Here is a 23899-nt window from a genome sequence, read left to right as displayed (position 1 = left end):
CACATCCTTGGGTGATAGAGGGAGATTTCAATGTCATAAATTTATCAGAGGAGAAATATGGTGGATTACCAGTGGGAGTAAAAGAAGTACAAGATTTCCAAGCATGTATTCAGAGTTATGGGGTGAACTTGGGTTTTAAAGGAAGTAAGTACACTTGATGGAATGGACAAAGTGGAGAAGACTGTATATTTAAGAGGCTAGATAGTTGTCTGGGAAATCAACAGTTGCAGAATATGTATCCTGGCATAGAAGTCACTTATTTAATCAGAACAGGTTCTGATCATGCACCTTTAATAACTGGTTACTCTGGAGAACTCGTGCCTATCAAGAAACCTTTCAAGTTCTAGAATTTTTGGGTGAAAAATGATTCACTTCTAGATACTGTCAGAACTCATTGGATTGCAGACTTCATGACAAATCCTTTCATTCTTTTTCACCAAAAATTAAAAAAAAGTGAAAGTAGCCTTGACTTAATGGAGTAAAGATACTTTTGGGAACATTTTTCAAGAAATTAAGGCATTGGTGGAAGTAAAAAAGATGCATGAAGTGCAATTTAAACTATAACGTATACCAGCTAATAGAGAAAACCTATAGAGAGTGCATACAAATATACAAAGATATATGTATACGGAGGAGTTTTGGAAGAAAAAATCTGGTATGCAATGGTTCCAAGATCGGGACAGAAATACAAAGTTCTTCTATACCTATGTACAAGGAAGGAGGAAGAGATTACAATTGAAAAGGATTCAGAATCAAGGAGGGGAATGGATGGAGAATGCTATAAAATCTCAAAAGAAGCTATCAGATTATTCAGAGTTCAGTTTACTAAAGAAAATGATACAGATGATTTTGAGATATTGGATCAGGCTCCATGCATGATATCACCAGAATAGAACAATTTGATTACTGAAATGCCAAGTATGGAGGAAGTAAAGAAGATAATGTTCAGTCTGAATGGAAAGAGTGCAGGGAGCCCAGATGGATTCACTGGTCTTTCTTTCAGACATTTTGGGACATTATACAGAAGACATTACAAATAAGGTTAAGGCTTTCTTCTCTGGAGCTGAACTATTATAGTTTATTACTCATAGTAATTTGGTCTTATTACCAAAAAAACAATTTGATTAATACCTTTTCTAATATGAGACCAATTAATTTGAGTAATTTTGTGAACAAGGTATTTTCTAGATTAATTTATGAGAGACTGGTTACTGAGCTGTCCAATATTATATCTCTAAATCCATAATTTTTGTAAAGGGGGGGGAGCATAGTGGAGAATATGCTACTAACATAAGAGATTATCTCTGACATAAGACTGAGAACTAAAACTGCCAATATAGTGTTAAAACTGGACATGGGTAAGGCATATGATAGGGTTTTTGGCTGTTTTTTTATCAAGGTGATGAGGAAAATAAGTCTTTCAAAAAGGTTGATAGACATGATTTTTAGAATCATAAGCAACAATTGATATTCTGTGCTGATCAATTGGCAACAACAATAATTCTTTCAGTCATCTAGAGGGGTGAAACATGAAGGTCCTTTCTCCCACTCTTTTTACCTAAGCAGCTGAAGTTTGACTAGAAACCTGAATGCCTTTCATCATGTACCACAATTTAAGTGATTTGAGATGCCTAAATGAAGTCCTAAGATAAACCACCTGGCCTACGCAGATGACATGATCATTTTTTCTTCTGCAGACCTCTTATCTTTACAATTGATCATGGAAGTTTTGAGGAAATATGAAAAGATGTCAGAATAGAAGATAAACTGAGAGAAAAGCTCTGTGTATATGTATCATAAGGTTCCAGGGGACATAAGCATATTGTGGAGATAACTATCGGAATAGGAAGGAAAGATTTCCCTTTCACATACTTAGGGTCCCTCATGTACTACAGCAGGAAAAGGAAAGACTTTTATAATCCTATTTTGGTTAAAACCATGAATAGACTACAATCATAGAAAGGCAAGATGTTCTCATTTGAAGGAAGTGCAGTTCTGATTAAGCATGTTTTACAAAGCATGCCAATTCACTTGTTATCAGCAGTTAACCCTCTAATGGATCTTATTAATCAGATGCCCAAGATGTTTGCCCAATTTTTCTAGAGTAATACAGTGGGGGAAAGTGTAGAAATTGGGCCACTTGACTTCATCTATGTATACTAGTGCTAGAAGGGGGACTGGGTTTTAGATCCCTTCATGTGTTTCAAAAGCTCTATATTGTAAATTGTGGTGGAACTTTAGGGCTAAACCATCATTATGGAGTGCTTATCTTAGAAACAAATACTACAAGAAATAAAATATAGTAGTGGTGCAATCGAAATATGGATCACAGATATGGAAAAAGATCATTCAAGCTAGGGAACTTATTGAACATCAAATTTGGTGGCAAACCAAAATGCAAAATTCCCAATTTTGGTTTGACAATTGAACTGACTTAGGTGCTTACCAGATGGATATTACAATGAAGAGGTGCAAAATGTGCATAAAGTGGTTGAGAATGGGAGATGAAATATGGCGAAGCTAGTACCTGATGATGCAGCACAACACATTATAGGTAATGTACAACTACCATGTCAGGATAGACCATGGTGGTTGTTAGACATACAGGGAGAGTTTTTAGCAAAGTCAGCCCTGGAATATTTGAGGTTGAGGGGACAAAGGAAAAAAATCTATCAGTACAAGTGGATTAAAGGGCTTCTTTTCAAAATTTCTTTCTTCCTATGGAGATGTTAGATGTTTAAGTTACCTCTGGATGATGTGCTACAGAGGATGAGATGCAATTTGGCATCTAGATGCTAGTGTTGTTCAAATCCTATGGAGGAGATGATCCATCACCTATTTGCCGCATCATTTTCTGCTAATAGGACTTGGTTTGTTCTTTTGCAGGTATAAGTATTGAAGGCCTACAACTACAACACATCATTGTGAAATGGTGGCAAGCTCCTATCTCTCACAGGCTCAAACCAATCTTTCAATCTGTGCATGTTATAGTTGTTTGAGAACTTTGGAATAGGAGGAATGAAATCAAGCATGGGGAAAACGATCTATTGGAAAATGAATCTATCAAATTTTCTCCATAATTCAAAGATTGGTACAATTCAGAAATACCTCTATTAAACATTTATCAAATAAGTGAAATGATATGATTCAAGTACTGGAGAGGTGCAAACCACAACTAAAAGTTACAAAGGTATTGTGGAAGCTACCACCAACGTGGTGGTTAATTTGAAACATAACAGGAGCTTCAAGAGGAAATCCAGGAAGAAGGGCATCTGGTTTTTGTTTGAGGAATACAAAAGGGGTTGGTATATGCACAGGTTAAGGAGATTGGGTTTTCAACAAATATAAAAGCAGAGGTAATAGTGGTGTTAGAAGCTACGAAGTATTGCCATACCAGAAAGATGAATCAAATCATTATTCAGATAGATTCAAAGCTGATACAGTAAATACTTGTTGAAGGATAGAAGCACCTATGGAGCATTGCTAATTTGATTGATGAAATCAGGGATCTAAGCAGTCTTACTCAGGTACAATACAGACACATGCTCAGAGAGGGCAATAAACTGGCAAACTCACTAGCAAATCATGCCCTAAACAAAGGAGCAGCTAAGGTTTTCTAGCTTCACAGACATGGAACGTTAGTAAAGAAAGATTCTTCATAGTGACAGAGCACAAATTCCAGACATGAGAATTCGAGTGAAGAAATTATAGGATATGCAAGCACACAGGACATGGAAGAATAACATATATGAGGAAATAAAGCAAGAAATCGGAGAAAGGAGTTCAATCATACCAAACGGAACTTAAATCAGGGATCAAGTATAGAAGCACACAGACAAATAAAGATACAAGAACTGACAACTCAAGCGGAGGTAATGTAAGCAAGAAGATAACACATGCAACAAATTTCAGCTGGAAAACACATTAACAAACATGGCAAAGAGCGAAACAAGTAGAGTTTTCACTAGATTCATCCTAGAGTCACTGATAGAGAGCAAAAAATGAAAGCATCGGGGTTTCAAGCATCAATCGATTCAATTTCGCAACATCTGTACAAAGAAATCATCTTGTTACAACATCTATAGCTACAAAATGGAGTCTAAAAATGCTAAAGAAGATGAAGGATTCTTACCTGATTGGAGCATCAAAGTGAAATCGCCAAGGTCATACTACCTGAAATCTCGAGTATTCGAGAATTTAGGGCAAATGAGAGTTTACTTTCCTTTTTTGATTTTCTTTATTTTATTGCTTTTTGCTTTTATAGTAAATACCTTCATTTTTATTATTTATAAAATGACCCCTCCAGGGTCGTAATTTGTTAAAAAATATATTTCTCAGTTGTTATGAAGGAAAGGCCCCAAAGAAAACTGATGTCTTTGAGTGGCCATATACAGCATGACCATAAATCCGTTGAACTGAAAATTATTGCATTCTATAATAGCTTAATGGGCTGCTCTATCTCTAGTTTGCTTGTTGTGGATATGAGAGTCATGAAACAAGGGCATGTCCTAATACATCATCAGTAGGTGGCATTGTGTGCTAATATCACTGACCAGGAAATTTGGGATGGACTTAAGAGCATAAAAGATGATAAAGCTCGTTTTTAAAAAAATGCTCGGGGAGTGATCAAAGAGGATGTTTGTTTAGTAGTCAAAGATTTATTCAAACACTGGAAAAATGTACAAAGCCATAACTTGCACCACTATTACTTTGGTCCTAAAGTTGCTAGCCCAGTGACAGTTAAAGGTTATAGATTGTTACACCTTACTCTACAAAATCATTGCAAAAAGTCGTGCTTCCAGAAAGTAGAAAGTTATTGCTTCTATTATTTGTGAGGCGCAATCGGTTTCATACCAAGGAGGATATCTGATAATATAATGTTGGCTCATGAATTGGAGGATATCTGATAATATAATATTGGCCCATGAATTGGTTAAAGCTTACTCTAGGAAGCATAGCTCTGCCAGGTGCATGATTGATATTGACTTACAAAAAGCATATGATTCCGTTGAGTGGATTTATTTGGAACAAATACTAAAGGAGTTAGGTTTTCCTACTAAATTTCTACTGTTAACTACACTATATTAGTTAATGGTGCCCCTACTGAACTTTTCAATGCTGCTAAAGGACTTAGTCATGGAGATCTCATTTATCCATTTCTATTTCCTATAGTCATGGAGTATCTAAGCAGAAGTTTCAACAACTTAAAAGTAGATAAATCCTTTAAGTTTCCTCCTAGATGCTCAAAGCTGGGGATCACAAACCTCGACTTTATTGATGATCTGCTTCTTTTTTCAAAGGGGGATCCTTCTTCAGTATCTGCTTTGCACAAGTCATTCTCAATATTCTCCTAGGCCTCAGGGCTAAAAGAAAACCTGAGCAAGAGATCAATGTATTTTAGGGGAGTTGCACAAGTTGATAGAGACATAGTTCTTCGACATTTGGGGTATACACATGGAGAGTTGCCTTTCAAGTATTTAGGCATTCCTCTTTCTACTGAAAAGCTAACCCTACTTCAGTGGCAACCATTGATTGAGAAGATCACTAATTGAATGTCTTAATGGACTACTACAAAATTGTCTTATGCAGGAAGAGTGCAACTGGTTTAAGGTGTTCTGTTTGGCGTTCAAGCATACTGAACTCAACTGTTTGTATTGCCTGTCAAGGTGATCAAGGCTATTGAGGCCTACTGCAGGAGCTACGTGTGGTCCGGTATCAATACAATCACCAAAAAGCTCTGATGGCATGAGATAGAGTTTGTTGTCCTAAAGCATCTAGTGACCTTAACCTCACAAATCTTCAACTTTGGAATCAAGCTGCTATAGCAAAAATGTGTCGGCCCTGACCAGTAAACAAGATAAGTTATGGATAAAGTGGATCCATGCCTACTATGTCAAAGAGTAGGATTTGACCAATTTAACAGTGCTTGGCCAGACATATTGGATGGTTAGACAAATTATTGGTTCTTGGAGAATCCTGGAGCAAGTGCATACTTCTTCTCAACTTGGCAAAAGCTTGATTCGAACTAAATTCTTGCAATTATTGGGTAATCCTGAAAGAATCAACTGAAAATTTATGATGTTTCAACATGCCACTCGACCAAAATATGTTGCACAATGTGATTGTGCTTACACGGAAGACTGCTGACTGCTAATAGGATCATACAATGGGGCTTGAGTGTAGAACCAATTTGTGTTATGTGCAAGTGTTGTGATGAAGATAGGGAACATTTGTTTGTTAAGTGCTCCTATGCCCAACAACTATGGAACAAAATGTTGCTTTGGATACAGACAACCTATAACTACACAGTCGTAGAGGCATCATCTTGGATAGATAATTAATTGTGGAGAAGAAAGTCTCAACTAGCCAGAATCTTCAGAATGATATGTGTTGAAGTGTACACTCTATCTAAATTGAAAGACACCAGAGAATTTTTGAAAAGCAAAGTTGAGTACTTGATAGTATTGCTCGAGAGATAGCCTACACTTGCAATGTTTGAGCTGCCCCTGGCATTAGCAATCTCATTCAGAACTACTAGCTTTGAATCTTTTCTTTTTAGCTCTTTCTCTTTATGTTATTAGGTTGTAGTTTTATTGCGACTAATCTCATTGGATAGCTAGCTGTGTTTGGCTAGACTATAGAGTTGTATAGTTTTTGCACTGGTGATTAATACAATCTGTTAGTTATCAAAAAAACTACGTTAATGATAAGGATAGGTACGATGCGATTTGCTAATAACAAATGTATAAATAAATTAAAAATGTAATAGATGACAAACTTGAACAATTTCGAAAAATAAGTGAACAAATTTGGACTCTTCCTTAATCTAGTTCCATCGAAGCTAGTAAATCGCTAGTGGTTAAGACCTCGAGGATCTGCCAACAACATGGAAATGTTTTAAGATGTATAAGGAATATACCAAATATTATGATTCATATCCTTCGTAGGCGTAGACCTAATTCATTTTTTTGCGCGGATTGACCTTCAAAGGCATTGGTCTTTAATTTTTGCCCCTCAAATTGCTGGTCTTTAATTTTTGCCCCTCAAATTCTTTGGTCTTTAATTTTTGCCCTTCGCCTAATACCTCGAGGTTCGAACTCCGGCTTAGTAAAAAAAAATCGCAAGGCAAAGTTTCGTAGCAAAATTAGGCCTATTCGGGCAAAAGTTAGGCTTTAAGGCAGAGTTTTGCAAAATTTCAGCTGAGTGAAAAAAAATTGCCTTAATGCAAACCTCTACTTTAAGGTAGAGTTTTTCCTTATACCTGAAGGCAAAACTCTACCTTGAGGTGGAGTTTGCCCTATGTCTTAAGGCAAAAATCTGCCTTAAGTAGAGTTTGTAATCATAAGGTAGAGCTTGCAGTCAAACTCTGCCTGAAGGTAGAGTTTTGCAGGCAAACTCTGTCTTGCGAATCTCAAACTCTGCCTTGCGAATCTCAAACTCTGCCTTGCGATTTTTATTTATTTTTAAATTTTTGACCGAGGTGGGGTTTGAACCCAGAATCCAGGATTTTTATGCGAAGGGCCAAAATCAAAGACCAGCAATTTGAGGAGCAAAAATTAAAGACCACCCCCAAATAAAGGAAATCGTGCAAATTGCGCGACGTCATTTGAAAACTCTGAATACTAAGAAATAGAGAGATGGGCTTTGACATACAACAAAAAATTGCTTGGATGGTCCTTCATACAGACTGGTCTTTAATTTTTGCCCCTCAATTCGCTGGTCTTTAATTTTTGCCCCTACTTCTCATTTAATGAAAATTTGTGGGCTAAAGTACCCTTTTCGCACCAGAGATTCTGGGTTTGATCCCCAACAGAGTCGAAAATAATAATAATTTCACAAGGCATAGGTTTCTATGAACCTATGCCTATTCGGGCAAAGTTACATAGAACTAATGCCTTGTCCGGCAAAGGTTCGTGGAAATGAAGTTCTGCCTTAATTTCGCAATTATGTCTATAGGCAGGTTCTATGTAGTTTCATAAAAATCTTTGCCGTGTCCGGCATAGTTTCTATATAACTACATAGGGAATAAGCATAGTTTCATATGAACTTATGCCTTGCGATTTTTTATTTTTTTAATTAAGCGGGGTTTCAAACCCAGAACCTCGAGGTATTTTCGGCCATCTTTTTAAGCGAAGGGCAAATATTAAAGACCACCAATTTGAGGGGCAAAAATTAAAGACCAGCGCCTTGGAAGGGCAATCGTGCAAATTGCCCGAAATACAGTGGCAATTACACTCGAAGAGCTCGCTAAAATTTCCACCCACCCATATTTTATTTACAGTTCAGCTCTTTTCAACAATATTTGAAGAAACATTGATGGACATTTGACAACCCAAAACCCATTTAATTTATCTATTTAAATATTGCAAGAATCAAAACTATTAAGCGGTAGTTGATTCATAATGTCGATGGGCATTTGACACCCATTTAGTTTATTTGTATGTTAAAAAATTGAATCTATACCTGTTAGAAGTCTTAAAGAGTAAAAATAAAAGAAGGGAAAATGTATAAAATTTGGCCTTACTACTACTTGTGAAATTACTTAATTTTAAGTCGTGTTATATTTTGGGTTTATTTATATTCTTATGGTTAGCAAATATTTTCGTACTTGTTATTAACAGAGCGTCGGCGTGAATGATAGAACTTCATGTGTTAAAATATAATTTAACTTTCTGGCTTTGATTATGATATGAAATCACCCTCATTATACTTCACATTGAAAATTACACGGTCAATACTTACCCCCATCATGTATTTACCGTAATCATATAAATTTATTATAGTTGAGTGATTTACAACAATAACAACAACATACCCAGTGAATCTCACAACGGGGTGGGGAGCAGGGAGGTGTATCTACCCCCACCTTAGGTAGGGAAGCTGTTTTCGGAAGACCCTCGGCTCAAGAAAAAACATAGGAAAGGTCAAATACGGGCAAACAAATCAAAGCAATTATGAAAATGAAAACAATGAAAGTAAATAAGCCATTATAAACCAACACATACTCGCAAAAATCAAGAGACAAGAAACTATAGAGCAATATAACTACTCGTAAGAAAGGATAAATGCGACTACCTACTAGCCTTCTACCCTAATATGAGTCCTCCATACCCTCCTATCTAAGATCATGTCCTCGGTAAGCAAGAAATGCGCTATGTCTTGTCTAATCACCTCCCCCCAACACTTCTTCGGCCTACCTCTACCTCTTCTGAAATCGTCGCTAGCCGACCCCTCTCGCACCTCCACACTGGGGCATTTGCATCTCTCCGCATCACATGCCCAAACCATCTCAGCCTCGCTTCCCGCATCTTGTCTTCCACTGAGGCTACTCCAACCTTGTCTCGGATGTCTTCATTCCTAATTGTATCGCTCTGAGTGTGCCCACACATCCATCGCAGCATTCTCATTTCCGCCACTTTCATCTTCTGAACATGAGATTTCTTGACTGGCTAACACTTCGCCCCATATAACATAGTTGGTCTAACCACCACTTTGTAGAACTTGCCTTTAAGTTTTGGTGGCACCTTCTTGTCACATAACACTCCAGAGGCAAGCCTCCATTTCATCCACCCTGCACTAATACGGTGTGTGATGTCATCATCAATCTCCCCATTTCATTGTATAATAGACCCAAGATACTTGAAACTATCTTTCTTCTGTATGACCTGGGTGCCAAGCTTCACTTCCACGTCAGCCTCATGCACTATATCACTGAACATGCACTCCAAGTACTCCGTCTTGGTCATACTCAACTTGAACCCTTTAGACTCGAGTTTGTCTTCAAACCTCCGACAGCGTTAACTTGTTGCGAGACTCGTCAATTAGGATTATGTCATCCGCAAATAACATACACCATGGCACCTCACCTTGAATTTGCCGCGACAATCCTGTTATACCCCGCATTTTTGGAGTATGAGCGTGACATGTGCTTCCTCAAAATTGACAATCATGTTGTAGCTACGTAATTTAAACTCTCGTCGATAGTATCGTATCCCGTACTTTTGTACGCCGGATTATTTGTAAGTTGAGATGGGGCCCGCACATCGAGATTTTTTTTTCGGACATGTGACAAGTTATATGAATCACATACGTGAAGTTAAACACAACTCATGAAGGACCCTTGGGCCAAATCAAAGTGGAAGCCCTCCAAACGAAAATTTTTAAGAAAACGTTTTCGGGTGACCTGGATTCGAGGGGCAAAAACGGTATTATAAGTTTGGAATTTGGAAAAATACCAAGATATAGAAGTTGTAGATAATTGAATTAGCTTTCCAACCATAGGTCGTGGGTTCCCGGGTGACATCGGTACAAGGAGATATGGACGTTTTAAGGTCGAAAGGTCAGTGGACTAGCCCAACTCGGGGCCAACCGAATTAGGCCCATGGAAAAAAAAAAAAAAAAAAGAGAGAAGATGAAGCCCAATAGAGGCCATTCGGCCATGGCCCATAAAAAAGATCCAAGCCCATGGAATTAAGTCATGTGGTCAATAAATAAAAGACCACTTAATCATCCAAATTCATAGAACTTTCAAGACAAAGAAAAGAAGGAGAAAAACAAGAAAAACAAGAACAAAAAAGAAGGCATTTCGGTTTGCCCATGGGAAAATTCACCCTCAAAATCTTGTTCCAAAATTACTTTCTTGTTATATTCCTACTAATTCAAGGTTCCTCTACAACTTGGTGTAATTATTTTGGAAGATTGAGCAATAGTTTCTTCAATCTCACACTTTGGACAAGTGAAGAACTAAGGGGAAAAAGGTAAGAATTAATTCCTTGTTATTATGTTATGAAGGTTTGTTTGTGTTGTAGTTTATGGAAATGAGTAGAACTTATGGAAATATGGAAGTTTGCAAAGTGGGTATGAATATATGTATATAGCCGTGTGTATGGAATGTTGTGTAGTTGAAATGAGTTGAATTTTAAGTTGTATTCTAGTTGTGGTTATTGTGGAATGTATATTGGAAATGAAAGTTGAATGGAAATTGGATGAAGTTGGAAAATTGGCATGTTGGCCGTGTGGTATATATTGATGAGATAATGTTGGATTTATTTTGTTTAACATGTTAGTTGTGTTGTTGTGATCTTCACAATGTATATGAAGGATATATGAGTTAAGTTGGCATGAAAATGGAATGTAGAGAATTATGTCATATTAATGTGATTTTATGATATTAAGATAATGAAGTTGTTAAAGTGTAGATTATGGTTGTTGGAGATGAATTAGTAAGTAGAAAATGTGTTGGAATGGTTTTGTTGCATATATAAGAATTTTGGATTGAATATGTTAATTGATGGAATTGTTGACAATTGGATATATAGCTTGGAATGCACTTGGTTTATGTTTGAATGATCTTAAATAAGTATGTGAATATGAAATATTGATATTGGTTTGTAAGTGTAGAGTTGGATTTGGAGTTGTTGCATTATTTGGAAAATAAGACTATTTACGCTAGAATGCGTTCCTAGTCGACTATTGATGTTGTATATATTGTTGTTGGTGTGGTTGTTATTGTTTTGGCCGAGTTTGAATCTCGGGGTGTTATATGTATAGGGGGGAAGATGCTGCCCAAATTTTTATAGACAAGTATTAGTTAAGATTGGAATTCTAAGCCTTATGAATAGTAAATTGGTAAATGTGACCATTTGTAGGTTTTGGACGAAACGGGATTGAGTTTTGGCAAGCGTAAAGGGCAAGAAAGGTATGTAAAGCTCTCCCATTCCTTCTCGCATGTCTTAGCTGTACTTAGGCTTGAATTTGGACCTTGGGGACAACTCTACTCCTCGGAATTTACGTCCAAAACGCCCCATTTTCATTCAAAGAGAATTGAATTGAAAATTGTGCGAATAGTTAGAAAAATTGTTTGAACCTCTAGAACTTGTGTAAGTGAAATCTCGAATACCTTAGAATCTTTATGAATGACGTTATGAAGTTCAATATATGTAATTTACATACGCCACCTCATTTGACCGAGGTAGGCCCACTTTTTCCGGTTATTTCTTATTAATCCGTTTGAACTACTTTTGAATTAAAAATTAAGAGATATTTTAAACTACCTTTCCAACTCCTAAAGATTAACGATATAATTATTTATTTGAATCATATGACCTACTTTGGGATTTGTAACTACTTCAGAAGATTAGTTTGGTACAAAACTTTCGATCTCGAAAGACTCATGCTACGGTTGTTATCAAATGTTTGCTATAAGATCTATCATCCAAGCAGTTATGATTATCTCTCCGTAAATGATTTACATATGATATTGCATTTGGTTTCTCACTACTCTATTCGTGGATGCCTCAATGCTTCCTTCACCGAGCCGGGCAGGATATGTTATCACGCGTATTCCACCGCATTGTTCGCCGTGCCTCGGTGTGGGGGGGGGTATATATGTATGGGTTATGGTGTATGATGTGCCGTGTACACACTCGATATGATATGATATGATATGATATGATGTACATCGTACGATATGCTATGATATGCGCGCGCATTTCGATTTGATATGATTTGTTGTGGCGCCAACGTCGTGGGCGACCACTTTGTTCGCCGAGTCCCATGATGGGGGCTATATGGCATGTTTTCTCATATGCATCCGTTTATGTTTTATGAGTAAGCATTTCGATACTCACGGTCATTACTTTTATGTTTGTATATTCTTGTTTAGTTATAACTCTGTTTGTTGGTCTCTATGTTTACATACTCAGTACATATTCCGTACTGACCCCTGTTCTTCGGGGGTTGCGTTTATGCCGCGTTGTGTACACCCGTGATGAGTACGGGCCTTTGTAGGAGATGTTCCGGCGGCGTTGGCAAGCTCCATTTGCTCCCGGAGTGCCGCCGTGTCGATTATGTTCCGATATGTGTTCTCGACCGTTGTTAGAGACTTGCGAGACGAGTTGTGGGTTCCGAATGTTAGTCTTCCGAGCGCTCCATCACCGACATGTCATTCCGATTTTGTAGTAGATTCCCTATGATTCGATTCTCGTCGATTTGTAAATTACAAAAGAGTGTCTCCAAAAAATATTTATTGTACTTGTCATTTTTGCCTAACTAAGAGTCCGGAAGTTTATGTATGTAATACGAGTCGGGTTAGAAAACTGCTCGGTTCGATGTGGGGTCGTGCCCATCACACCCTAAATAAATCGGTGTGTGACAAATCCACCCATCACCAAGGAAAATAAAAATGAGCTAAGAGCTGATCCATGGTGCAACCCCATCACCACTAGAAAGTACTTTGAGTCTCCTCCCATAGTCTTTACCCTGGTCTCGGCCCCATCATACATGTCCTTGATCGCCCTAATGTATGCCACAGGTACACATCTAGCCTCCAAGCATCTCCATAGAACCTCTCTCAGCACTTTGTCGTATGCCTTTTCTAGGTCGATAAATACCATGTGCGAGTCCCTCTTCCTCTCCCTATACTACTCCACCAGTCTCCGTACAAGATGCATAGCTTCTGTAGTTGAGCGCCCCGGCATGGATCCGAACTGGTTCTCTAAGATAGACACGCCTCTCCTCACCCTCATCTCCACCACCCTTTCCCACACTTTCATAGTGTGCAAGCAGCAACTGATCTTTCTGTAGTTGTTGCAACTTTGAATGTCGCCCTTGTTCTTGTACAATGGAGTCATTGTACTGCATCGCCATTCTTTGGGCATCTTAGCCGTCTTAAAGATGACATTAAATAATCGAGTCAACCACTCCAAACCCGCCCTGCCTGCGGTCTTCCAAAATTCCCATAGGTGAAAATGTATATTAGTAAAACTAAACTTACGGTAACTTCTACCAAGTTACATTACGGGTCAAAAACAAAAAACTATACTTTCTCCTTTCAGCAAGATAAATTAAACCCAAAATACTACAAAGAGCAATGTTGATCCCTTACCCAAACAACATAAAACTATCCTGATTGATCTGTCATGCATGGACATGGCAATTACAATTGACTCCTCTTGCGAAGACCATACAGCTAAGCAACTAAGCAAGGATGCATTGCACGAACAGCAAAATGCCAAAATAGAAAGGAGAAAAACGACGCCAAAGGAGCATAAACATTAGGGGTCGTTTGGTATGCGAGATATCTTACAATTAAGATTGAGATTAAATTTATACTGTGTTTGATTGACGGTATAAATTTATGTAGTAAAAGACCAAAGCAAAAAGGAGTAAAACAACGTCGAAGGAGCAGAACCATTAGGGGTCGTTTGGTCAGCGAGATATTCCCAAAATTAAGTCTGGGTTTAAATTTTACTGTGTTTAATTGACGGTATAAATTTATCCAGCAAAAGGCCACAACACCAAAATAGAAAGGAGAAAAACAACGTCGAAGGAGCATAACCATTAGGGGTCGTTTGGTATGCGAGATATCTCAAAATTAAGATTGAGATTAAATTTATACTATGTTTGGTTGACTGTCTAAATTTATCCATTAGGATCGTTTGGTAGGTGAGATAAAGTGAAATATCTATGGATTAAGTGTGAGATTAATTTATATTGTGTTTAATTGTCGGTATACCGTCACCCAAAAATAATACTGTATAAATTTAATCTCAAACTTATTTCTGGATATCCACCTTATTCCATCAAAATTGCAATAATTTTATCTCATCTCCCAAGTGGGATAAATTAACCCATGAATTATAATTTTAAAATAATGATCCCGTGATAATTTAGTCCCCAACCAAGCAGCCCTTAGAATCCACAAAAAAAAGTAAAATTATTATTAAGGAGACAGAAACGGCACCGTTGGAGGAAATGTCGGCCACCCTGTCCCTCCAGCTAACACTTGGTTGGCAACATCAATAACCATTGGCAGCATGCTCCTCACTGGGGTCCACTTTCCTTTTGCATGCCTTACACGTGTTCACTACAAGAAAATCACAAATAACTGACACTACTCAGGGTTAAAAACACTCTCCTCGGTGGCTGTGAAAATTCCGACATTTTCTGCTTTTCTTTTTTGAAAAAAGTTAAAATGAACTCTTTTTATTTTATGATTTATCACCAAGTATTCAGTGTTCGGTATTCGTAATTGGGGTCCGATTAAATGTAAATTCGGGCTGGAATGTTTTCACATTGAGGGGTAAAATCATTCCTAATAAAGAAGGAATACGATACATCTAATTAAAAATAAAGGAATATTTGTCATCCTATCACAATTCTAGTTGATAAATTAAGCTCTTTTTGTCACCTACCTAAAATGGAGATCCTACCTGGATTTTATCTGCCTCGTGCGGGATCTCGCAGTACATTTTTATCCTCATTCGTAAACATTAGTTTTCTAAAATATTTAAATAAAAATGATTTTATTACATTTAGAATTTCTTTAGCAAAACCCTTAAAAATTGCTTAGCTTAAAAAATGCTTTAGTTAAAACACCTTTTCAGAATAATATTTTTGGATAAAATTAATTTTTGTTTGAACAATTTTTTAAGAAGTGCTTTTGATTGACAAATTACAAAAAAATGCAATATTGATGTTATTTTAATATAGTATATTTAATTAGAGAAATGATTTAAATATGTTTTGTGAAATATTTTTAACTTTTATTGTTTTAGAATTTAAAAACGTAACACACACACACCCACACACACACACACACACACACACACACACATATATATATATATAAAGAGTTTTGTTAATAAAAATATAGTTAAACACAAAAAAGGAAGAGAAGAAACGAGTTATTATATCTATATTTGAGAGATATATGATTTAAACTAACGAGGGATAATTTGAAAAATTATATTTTTTAGTGTAAAGCTTCACCTGGAAAAGGGTCTGTATTTATCCATAAGAATTTACTATAATTTAAAATTATTCTCAAGTTAGAGTTTCGAATTAGAGGTGAAATTCAAAACAATGCTTAGTTCAAACGGTTGAATTAATTTGTGCCAAAATGTGAAGGGTAAAATTATTCAATTTGACTATATATATGGGCAAGTTTAGAATTCGTTTGAATTAATTGATTAAAAGTAGCCGAAAAGCACAATTTGGTGTTGAAGTTAATTTTATAAAAACATAATTATGTGTTTTGCTAAAAGTTCTAATATTAATATTAAAGTAGTTAATATCTTTGATAAAAAGATGCTGATAAGCAATTTTGTATTAAAATGTCAAAATATCATCAAAGCTATTTCCTTTAGTTAATCACCTTTTTATCAACAAAAATGTTTAGGGAGTGTTGGCTAACGTCCTATACAAGCATGAGTGTTATCGTGTTCATAACTTTCCCTTGTTTTCTTTACAAGGCAATTGTAATAAATATATTAAAATATAACCAAATCGTATCAATCCCGAAAAAACTGAGATGATTGATACGGTTTCAAAAAGTCTAATTTTAATTAAATAAAATAAAGTAACCAAAAAAATGATATGATATGAGTTTTATAAAATAGTAGGCCGAAGTGAATCGAACTATTAACACCCTACTTATAAGCTTAGTCAAACACCTTAAACTATTTTGTCTTAAAAAGATTATTTGTGTTTCCTTAATCTTTGGAACGGCGAGTAGTTAGGCACCGAACGCAAATTAATCAACTCTTTAAATATGGTTGACATTTTTATTCTCGCCGTTCTTTGCATTCACACGTTAGATAGAAACAGAAGGGGACAGCACAGTCTGTGTAGACACACAATTATTAGACTAATAACTATCATCAATTACATACTATTCTTTGAAAGATTTTTCTCCATTAGCATAATTTGATACACTACCTAATTATACTACTACTAGTATAGTCAGTTTAAGGACCCGTTTGGGTGTGAGAATTATGCACTTCTTTCCCAAATTCTTTTTTCCATTTTATTTGAAAATCATGAAAATTTGAATTAAACCTGAAGTTGTATTTGGAATATGGAAAACACTTAAAACCCTTTTTCACTTTCTTTACTTTCAGTACATTCAAACAGCTAAATATTTTTACAAAAATTATAACCAAACACAATTTCATCTTCAACTCCAACTTCTAAAATTTCAATAAAAGTACTTCCTCCGGATCAAAAAGGGTGTCTACTTAGTCATTTGCACATTTCTTAAGAAAATACTAACTCCTAGAAAAAATAGGTAATTTGACTAAACTGCTTATAATTAAATAGGTATCAGGATTTGATCCCGTAGCACTTAATAAGGGTAAATATGAAAAGATAAAGTTAATTCTTTCTTGATTTAATACGTTGACACTCTTTTTTATTCAAGAGGGAGTAAAACATATTTAATTTCTATGGCCAAACGCCTACCAAGTTTTTCAAATAATAGAAAAAGAAATAAAAGATTTGGCTTTGTTTCTGCCAACACAATTTCACAGACTTTTATTAGACACTTCACCCTTTATTTACACAAAATAAAAAAATATTAAAAACCCTTTTCAAGGTTTGTCTCTCTCTTTTCTGTTTGTGTTTTCTTTTCTTTTCTTTTGTTTTCCTTTGTTGTGCCGCTATAACTGTGTGTGCCATTTCAGTGTAAAGCTTCTTCACCTGGAAAAAGGCTAAAGCTATGTCAGGTTTATATAATCCCAACTTTTCACCTGCTAGAGCTGCTTCTCCTCAGATTAGAAGTACACCTGATGTTGACAGGTATCCCTTTTCTCCTATCCTATCATTTAATTAATTTTCTCTTTTTCTGATTTTTTTAACTTATGTTTGTTACTCAAATTTGAATTTGGCTATGTGGGGTTTGATCTTTCAAGTGTTTTTTGTTCTTTCTTTTGGAAAACATCTTAGTAATCAGTACTTATCAGAGCTGTTGGCTGAGCATCAAAAGCTTGGACCTTTCATGCAAGTTCTTCCCATATGTAGCAGACTCTTGAATCAAGGTAACTTTTTTATTTCTTATTTTATTAATTTCTTGTGTTGGATCTGTGTTATTTTGGGTTTTTGTGGGGTTTAGCAGCATTTTGAGCATGTTCTTATGGTTTCTTGTGGTTATAGATGACAAGCTAGATCTGACCTAATTGTTTTTTACCTTCACTAGGAACCATTGGATTCACTATATTTGTTCCTGTCCCCTAGATGGGGAGTGAGAATGGAAAAAATTAAATCTTTTTACATTTTACTCTTCTTGAAGGGGAGCCGGTCACGGGTTCGAGCTGTGGAAGCAGCCAGCCACTAATGCTTGCATTAGGTTAGGCTAACTACATCACACCCCTTAGCGTGCGGCCCTTCCCCCGTCCCTACTAACACGGGATGCTTTGTGCATCGAGGCTGCCCTTTTACATTTTACTCTTCTTGGTTCTGTCTAGACTGAAGTTTCATGTATCCTTCTGCTGTTGAAATGAAAGCGATGCAAATGGAAGAGAATCGCAATGCCTCGCATTTGAGAGACATGAATCACAAGCAAAGCTCTAAATTACTAAATTATGCAAATAAATGGACAGAATTATAAGATTATGCAAATAAATGGACAGAATTATAAGGGCACAAATAAAATTCTTTTTATTCAGCAAATTGCATCTTTTCAAATAGATATAACCTGTTTTGTCCAAACAACCATGAACCTAATCGTTGGGGAATTGATTCAAGCTTAGTGGGACTTGTTTGGACAGCAAATTGTGGGTCTTATCAATTAGCTATTCAAGTTTGAACTTTTACCCTAAGGGCACTTGTCACCTTTGGCTGTACGGTCTTGTCACACTCTACTAAAAAGCTTAAAAAATTGAAAATGAGAGAGTAAGGTGATGGAGCAGTCATTTTTTGGAATTACTTGCTGGAGAGTGTGGAGTCTTGTATGTGATCTAAATCTTTGACGGAAATGCTATCTGACCAGTTTAGTGACCTTCGGATGTGCTCGGGATGCAAATAATCAAATTGCATTTGTCAAGGACCCTTGGTTTGGATCAGTTAGGTTTAATGTGCAACTTGAATTTATTAAGAATTTAAGTCTTGTGATATTTGCAGTTTTTCCCTCAGTCCTCCAGGGTAAATGGCATGACATGTTTATCTTCTTAATGTTGCGGAACTTTATCTGCTTTTTCTTTCCCAAACTTTGGTGATAATCATAGTGGCTATGGTGTTAAAACTATTTTTTCTTCCTCTTTGTGGTCATCAACCTATTGCAATATCATTGATTGATGCTTGGTAAATATGTTCTGGTTTTCAGAGATTTTAAGGGTTTCTGGAATGTTGCCGAACCAAGGATTTGGTGAACTAGACAGATTGCGACATAGAAGTCCCAGTCCTATGGGTTCAGCAAACCTTATGTCAAATGTTGCTGGAGCAGGATTGAGTGGTTGGAATGGGCTTCCTCCGGAGGTAATTGTTTTTTATGTTATCGACACTTGGCTCAAAGTGGCAAATGTCTTCTTTTAACCTAAGTTTCTCGGAATCGGGTGCGGGTATCCGACACGGATGCGGATCCGAGAGTCGGATTCGGCTAAAAATATTCAAAATCTAAAAAATAAGTTTAAGAAAATTTACATATATGTTGGGATTAAAATACATAAATTAATTGTCTAAAAATATTCAAAATTATAAAAATAGAGCTATAAAGATATTCTAAATTTTGAGAGATATTCTGTGGAAAATTTACATATATGTTGTAGAATTCAATTTTTCTTTCTCTAAGATAGGCGTTAAAATACATAAATTAATTGTCAAAAAATCAACATGCTAATAATTAATTTAGAAATTATCCCTCTTTTCTATGAGAGAAAACAATTATAAATAGCAAATATTGACCAAGAGATAAAGCTAAAAGGGATTGAAGGTATGCCAAATTAAAAGAGAGAAAGAACTGTGAAGATGTCACTTCAGACGTGGATGCTCTCTAGGTTTTTGGTTTTCCTACTCATGCATTTCCTTTTGGGTGTTATATTTGTCCATTAGCGGCAGAGTACGGTCATCTGGTTCATCTAGAGTTGAAACAAGCATATGCCGACATTGGAGGGATCTCAACTCTCTGATGCATTCCATATATAATTTTGAAGCCTTGTGGATGTGAACTGCACAGAATATGGACATAAATTTTCGATGCTTCAGAATATCTTTCGATAACAAGGCTGATGTGACTGTCGAGCTAAATATTCTGTATATAGATTTTGGGAACAAAGATGTTTGATTCATCGTATTTGTGTTATCTCGTCGGTTTTTCCACCCAGCATCAATTTCTCATAATACCAGAAGATTGAACCCCTAAAAAACCAAAGGTGAACCCTTAAAATGCAAAATTAGTTCACTGAAGATTTTCGTTTTATCATTTCTCTGAGTGTAGTAATGTGAAAGTAGGAATGCAGAGTTTTTGCTGAAAAATGAGTGAAGAATACACAGGGTTTCTAGCTCATTTTGGAGGCTATAATCGCATACTGGTTGGCACATCAGTTGTACTTAAGGTCAACATCTCCTGACTGGTTTCAGCTTTATAGCTGTGTGCATTTTGCTCCCATTGAACAATTTCAGAATGATTAGTAGTTTCTTTTTTGCTTAATTCTCTGTCAGTCGGCCCTTTTTCAATTTTTCAATCCAAAGTATCAAACATTTTGTGTTGTCAGCAACTGGTTCTCTTCTTCTTTGCTAGTATTTTTCGTTATGTTATCTAAAATATTTTATCTAATGTGTGGCAGAGGTTAAGTGGTGGACCTCCTGGAATGTCAATGGACTGGCAAGGGGCCCCAGCAAGTCCTAGTTCGTACACTGTGAAAAGAATATTGCGCTTAGAAATTCCAGTAGACACTTATCCAAATGTAAGGCTGTTAGTGTTGTTGCTTAATCGCAGTGATATAGCTTAGTAGTATAGCCTTGTCTGAACCTTGAACTAACTTCAATGTGGATTTCAGTTTAATTTTGTTGGGCGACTTCTGGGCCCCAGAGGGAATTCATTGAAACGGGTGGAAGCTACGACAGGATGTCGTGTTTTTATTAGAGGAAAAGGGTCAATAAAAGATCCGGACAAGGTAGTTCTCAATTTCTTTTCTTTCTCGCTGCTGTTGGATTGTGTGGTTGATTGTAGCGCAACTATAATTGTAGAGATAATATTAACAGCATAATTGTTAGAGGCAATGGTTGTCAGGTTTTATCGACTTCAAACTACTTTGGGATTTTGGTGTAATTGATTGATTAATTATCAGGTCTTTTCCTTATACCTATTTGAATTAATAAATAAATAAATGTCAGGTTTCCAACATCCTTTTTGATGGGCTGTAGTTTTTTCCCTAAGCATTTAAAAAAGAAGCGCAGCTGGATTTTTCTATTTGTTGTAGTTTTCTCACATTATCCTCTTAAGTATCTTAATATAAGAAGGGTTTGACTTCCCCAGCAACCAAGGTCTTAAATATGATGAAGTGACCTATCCAAATTGGATATTCAGTGTGGAGATGTAATTGATTCACTGAATTGAAGTTCCTTTTAATAAAGCAAGATTCTAGAAGATTAAAGGACGGAGAGTAGAAATGGTGGAAGAAGTTGAATGCTAGTTCTTGGGACGCGTGAAATAAAAAGAAGTTATTGCATCTGTTAAAAAGTACTCTTATAGTTCAGAGAGCGCCAGAAGTTGTGTGAAATGCAAGTATCAGTTAGTGTAGTGGAACTGGATAAAGCAAGAGGAAGATCATATTACATCTATCAAGTTTCTGTTTAGTTCCCTTGTGATTTTTTGTTTATTAATACTAACAATATTAATTGGAATATAGGCCAGACTTTTGGTATTTGAAAGTTCAGTTTATACAGAAATAAGACTCCCCAATCACTAAAAACAAAAAGGCGGTTAGAGACTATTCAATTTGTAGACTCATTTCTAAATAGTTCATTGTATCTTGCGGAGTTATATGTGTGAGCTGTATCATTGAAATCCTAACATATTTTCATGATTGATAATTTCAAGGAGGAGAAACTAAGGGGAAGACCAGGATACGAGCACCTGAATGAACCACTCCACATATTAATTGAAGCTGATTTGCCAGCCAGCGTTGTGGATATGAGATTGAGACAGGCACAGGAAATAATAGAGGAGTTGCTCAAGCCCGTGGTATGTATCTCAGATTTCGCTCTCTCATTGGAAATTTGCAAGACTTTATAGCATAATTGATGGTGCATAAAAATCAAATAAGTTAACAGTTGATAGTAGAGATGCTAAAATTTTGTTACCTTATCTTTTTCTTTGAAAAGTTGACTACAGAGGTGCTTGACCACAACAACTATTTATATCTCAATATTGCATATTGAGATATAATAAGCGGCTTCTAGATCATTCCTAATTATTTCCTCTTTCGTTTTTTCTTTGATGAGAGAAATTCTCCTATTAGTTGCACTTCTTTTTTTGAAGCAAATGATAGTCCCATTCCTCTTTTATTTCAAGTGTAGAAAGTAATTTTTTACCAGTTCACACACATCATAATCCTGCCTTCTCAAATTTTTATTTTCATATGGTTTTATCAACAGGATGAATCACAGGACTTCATAAAGAGACAGCAGTTGCGTGAACTTGCCCTGATAAATTCAAATTTCAGGGAAGAGAGCCCGGGACCAAGTGGTAGTGTCTCTCCTTTCAATACTAGTGGAATGAAGCGTCCCAAGACTGGCCGTTGAGAGAGATGAGAGACATTGAAGTTGTTGACCTAAGAGACGTTTGTACTACTCGGATAGCGAGAGGCATGCCAGGGGGGCATTCCTCTCAACATACATCATATCCGCATCACTACCTAAACCCAAGATATAAATAGACACACAGGTCCTTGCGGGTGATTTTTTGGTTTGCTTTTGGGTTTTATTTATTTTTTAAAAACAACAGAAACGAAAAGAGAGTAAAAAGGAAAATTTACAACTTATGATTTATACAGTTGGCTTTTTTATTTAAGTTTGATCATGTCAGTCAGTCAGTCCCTGTAAACTTCATTGATTTATTCTTGTGTTAGTAATTGTAGTGTGAAATATGCTGTTATTGGTACATTGTAGTGTTAGCAGTTTGAAGCCATTAGGTTTTTCCTTGACGTGTCCATTATGTTCTGAGTCACATTGGACAATTATTATCAAAGAGACACCAATATTGGTGCTTTGACTGGAGTTGGATTTGTGTATCATCTCCTAATATATATTCACCTATTATTGCCATGTGTAACATTTTTGTTCCTGTTGAAATAGGACATTTTTTAAGTTCTTTCTTCGATGATTACATTTGCTAATCTGTTTGTTTATTGTGCTTACAATGGCCTAAAGCAATCTATTTTTAGCTCCATGCTCTAAAGTTCTTGTACGCTAGTCTTTGCTCTTCTGCTTGCGAATGATTAATAACAAGTCTTAATTTTAAAAAAGTGGGATCATTGACAATTAACATAAAACTGATTAATGAACGAGCAATCCTCGTAATGAATTTTTTTATGCTAGTACACTGGGACAATATTAGTGAAACGTGTAAATCACGGGCTGCCTATTTGGATGATGATGGATGCATATAGTTATAGCTAACTTTTAAAAAATATTTAACTGGTAGTCAATCAAGGAAACTTTTGATATCATTGATTTCTTAGCTTTTTCTTCTTCTTGAAACAAATTACATGTAAATGTTCCGTGAATGAATCTGCCTATCCTTTGGTACTGTGAAGGAATCTGCCTATGTTTTGGTGAGTCCACAACTTAAATGACCTCAAAAGTGGGATTTTGACCCAAAATAAGTCACAAAGAAAAAAAGTTACAAAAGTGCCCACAAAATTAGTGCGCAATAGCAGTTAACTGTGACGGCTATAGTTAAGTCCTATTGCGCATTAATTTTGTGCTCAATAGGAGTTAGTTTTATTTTCCCCACACCTTGTATAATTTCAAAGTTCTGAAATTCACGTTTTTTTCATACTTTGACCAAAGATTAGTCATGTCTTAAAACTCCGGAATATCAACATTTTATATAGAACCTGATGTCTTTTTCTACGAACAATAATGTAGCCTCAATACATCAAGTATACCTAAATTTTGGATC

The 23899-nt window shown here is 36.1% G+C and overlaps 1 protein-coding gene and 1 pseudogene across 2 annotated transcripts; one reads left to right on the top strand and one right to left on the bottom strand.

The window, feature by feature from the left end:
- Nucleotides 1-8860: 8860 nt before the first annotated feature.
- Nucleotides 8861-9614, bottom strand: LOC132057770 (uncharacterized; annotated as a pseudogene).
- Nucleotides 9615-17348: 7734 nt separating this feature from the next.
- On the top strand, nt 17349-23040 carry LOC132056834 (KH domain-containing protein At2g38610-like). Of its 2 annotated transcripts, XM_059449207.1 has the most exons (8): nt 17349-17374; nt 17463-17577; nt 17725-17816; nt 19100-19251; nt 20559-20678; nt 20772-20888; nt 21815-21958; nt 22372-23040. In XM_059449207.1, exons 2-8 carry the CDS (start codon nt 17498-17500, stop codon nt 22516-22518), a joined length of 852 nt encoding a protein of 283 aa, XP_059305190.1. In that variant the 5' UTR covers nt 17349-17374; nt 17463-17497; the 3' UTR covers nt 22519-23040. The 2 variants fall into 2 exon arrangements, with proteins under 2 accessions (XP_059305190.1, XP_059305189.1); XM_059449206.1 differs by lacking the exon at nt 17349-17374 and having other exon boundaries at nt 17418-17577.
- The last annotated feature ends 859 nt before the right edge of the window (nt 23041-23899 follow it).

Source organism: Lycium ferocissimum, chromosome 5, assembly GCF_029784015.1.
Source record: "Lycium ferocissimum isolate CSIRO_LF1 chromosome 5, AGI_CSIRO_Lferr_CH_V1, whole genome shotgun sequence".
NCBI lineage: Eukaryota > Viridiplantae > Streptophyta > Magnoliopsida > Solanales > Solanaceae > Lycium > Lycium ferocissimum.
This window is presented reverse-complemented; position numbering and strand designations above follow the sequence as displayed.

Coding starts and splice junctions, on each gene's coding strand:
- LOC132056834 (XM_059449207.1), top strand. CDS start 17,498: ATGTCAGGTTTATATAATCCCAACTTTTCACCTGCTAGAGCTGCTTCT. Junction 19,252..20,558: donor GGAATGGGCTTCCTCCGGAG/GTAATTGTTTTT, acceptor AATGTGTGGCAG/AGGTTAAGTGGTGGACCTCC. Junction 20,889..21,814: donor CAATAAAAGATCCGGACAAG/GTAGTTCTCAAT, acceptor GATAATTTCAAG/GAGGAGAAACTAAGGGGAAG.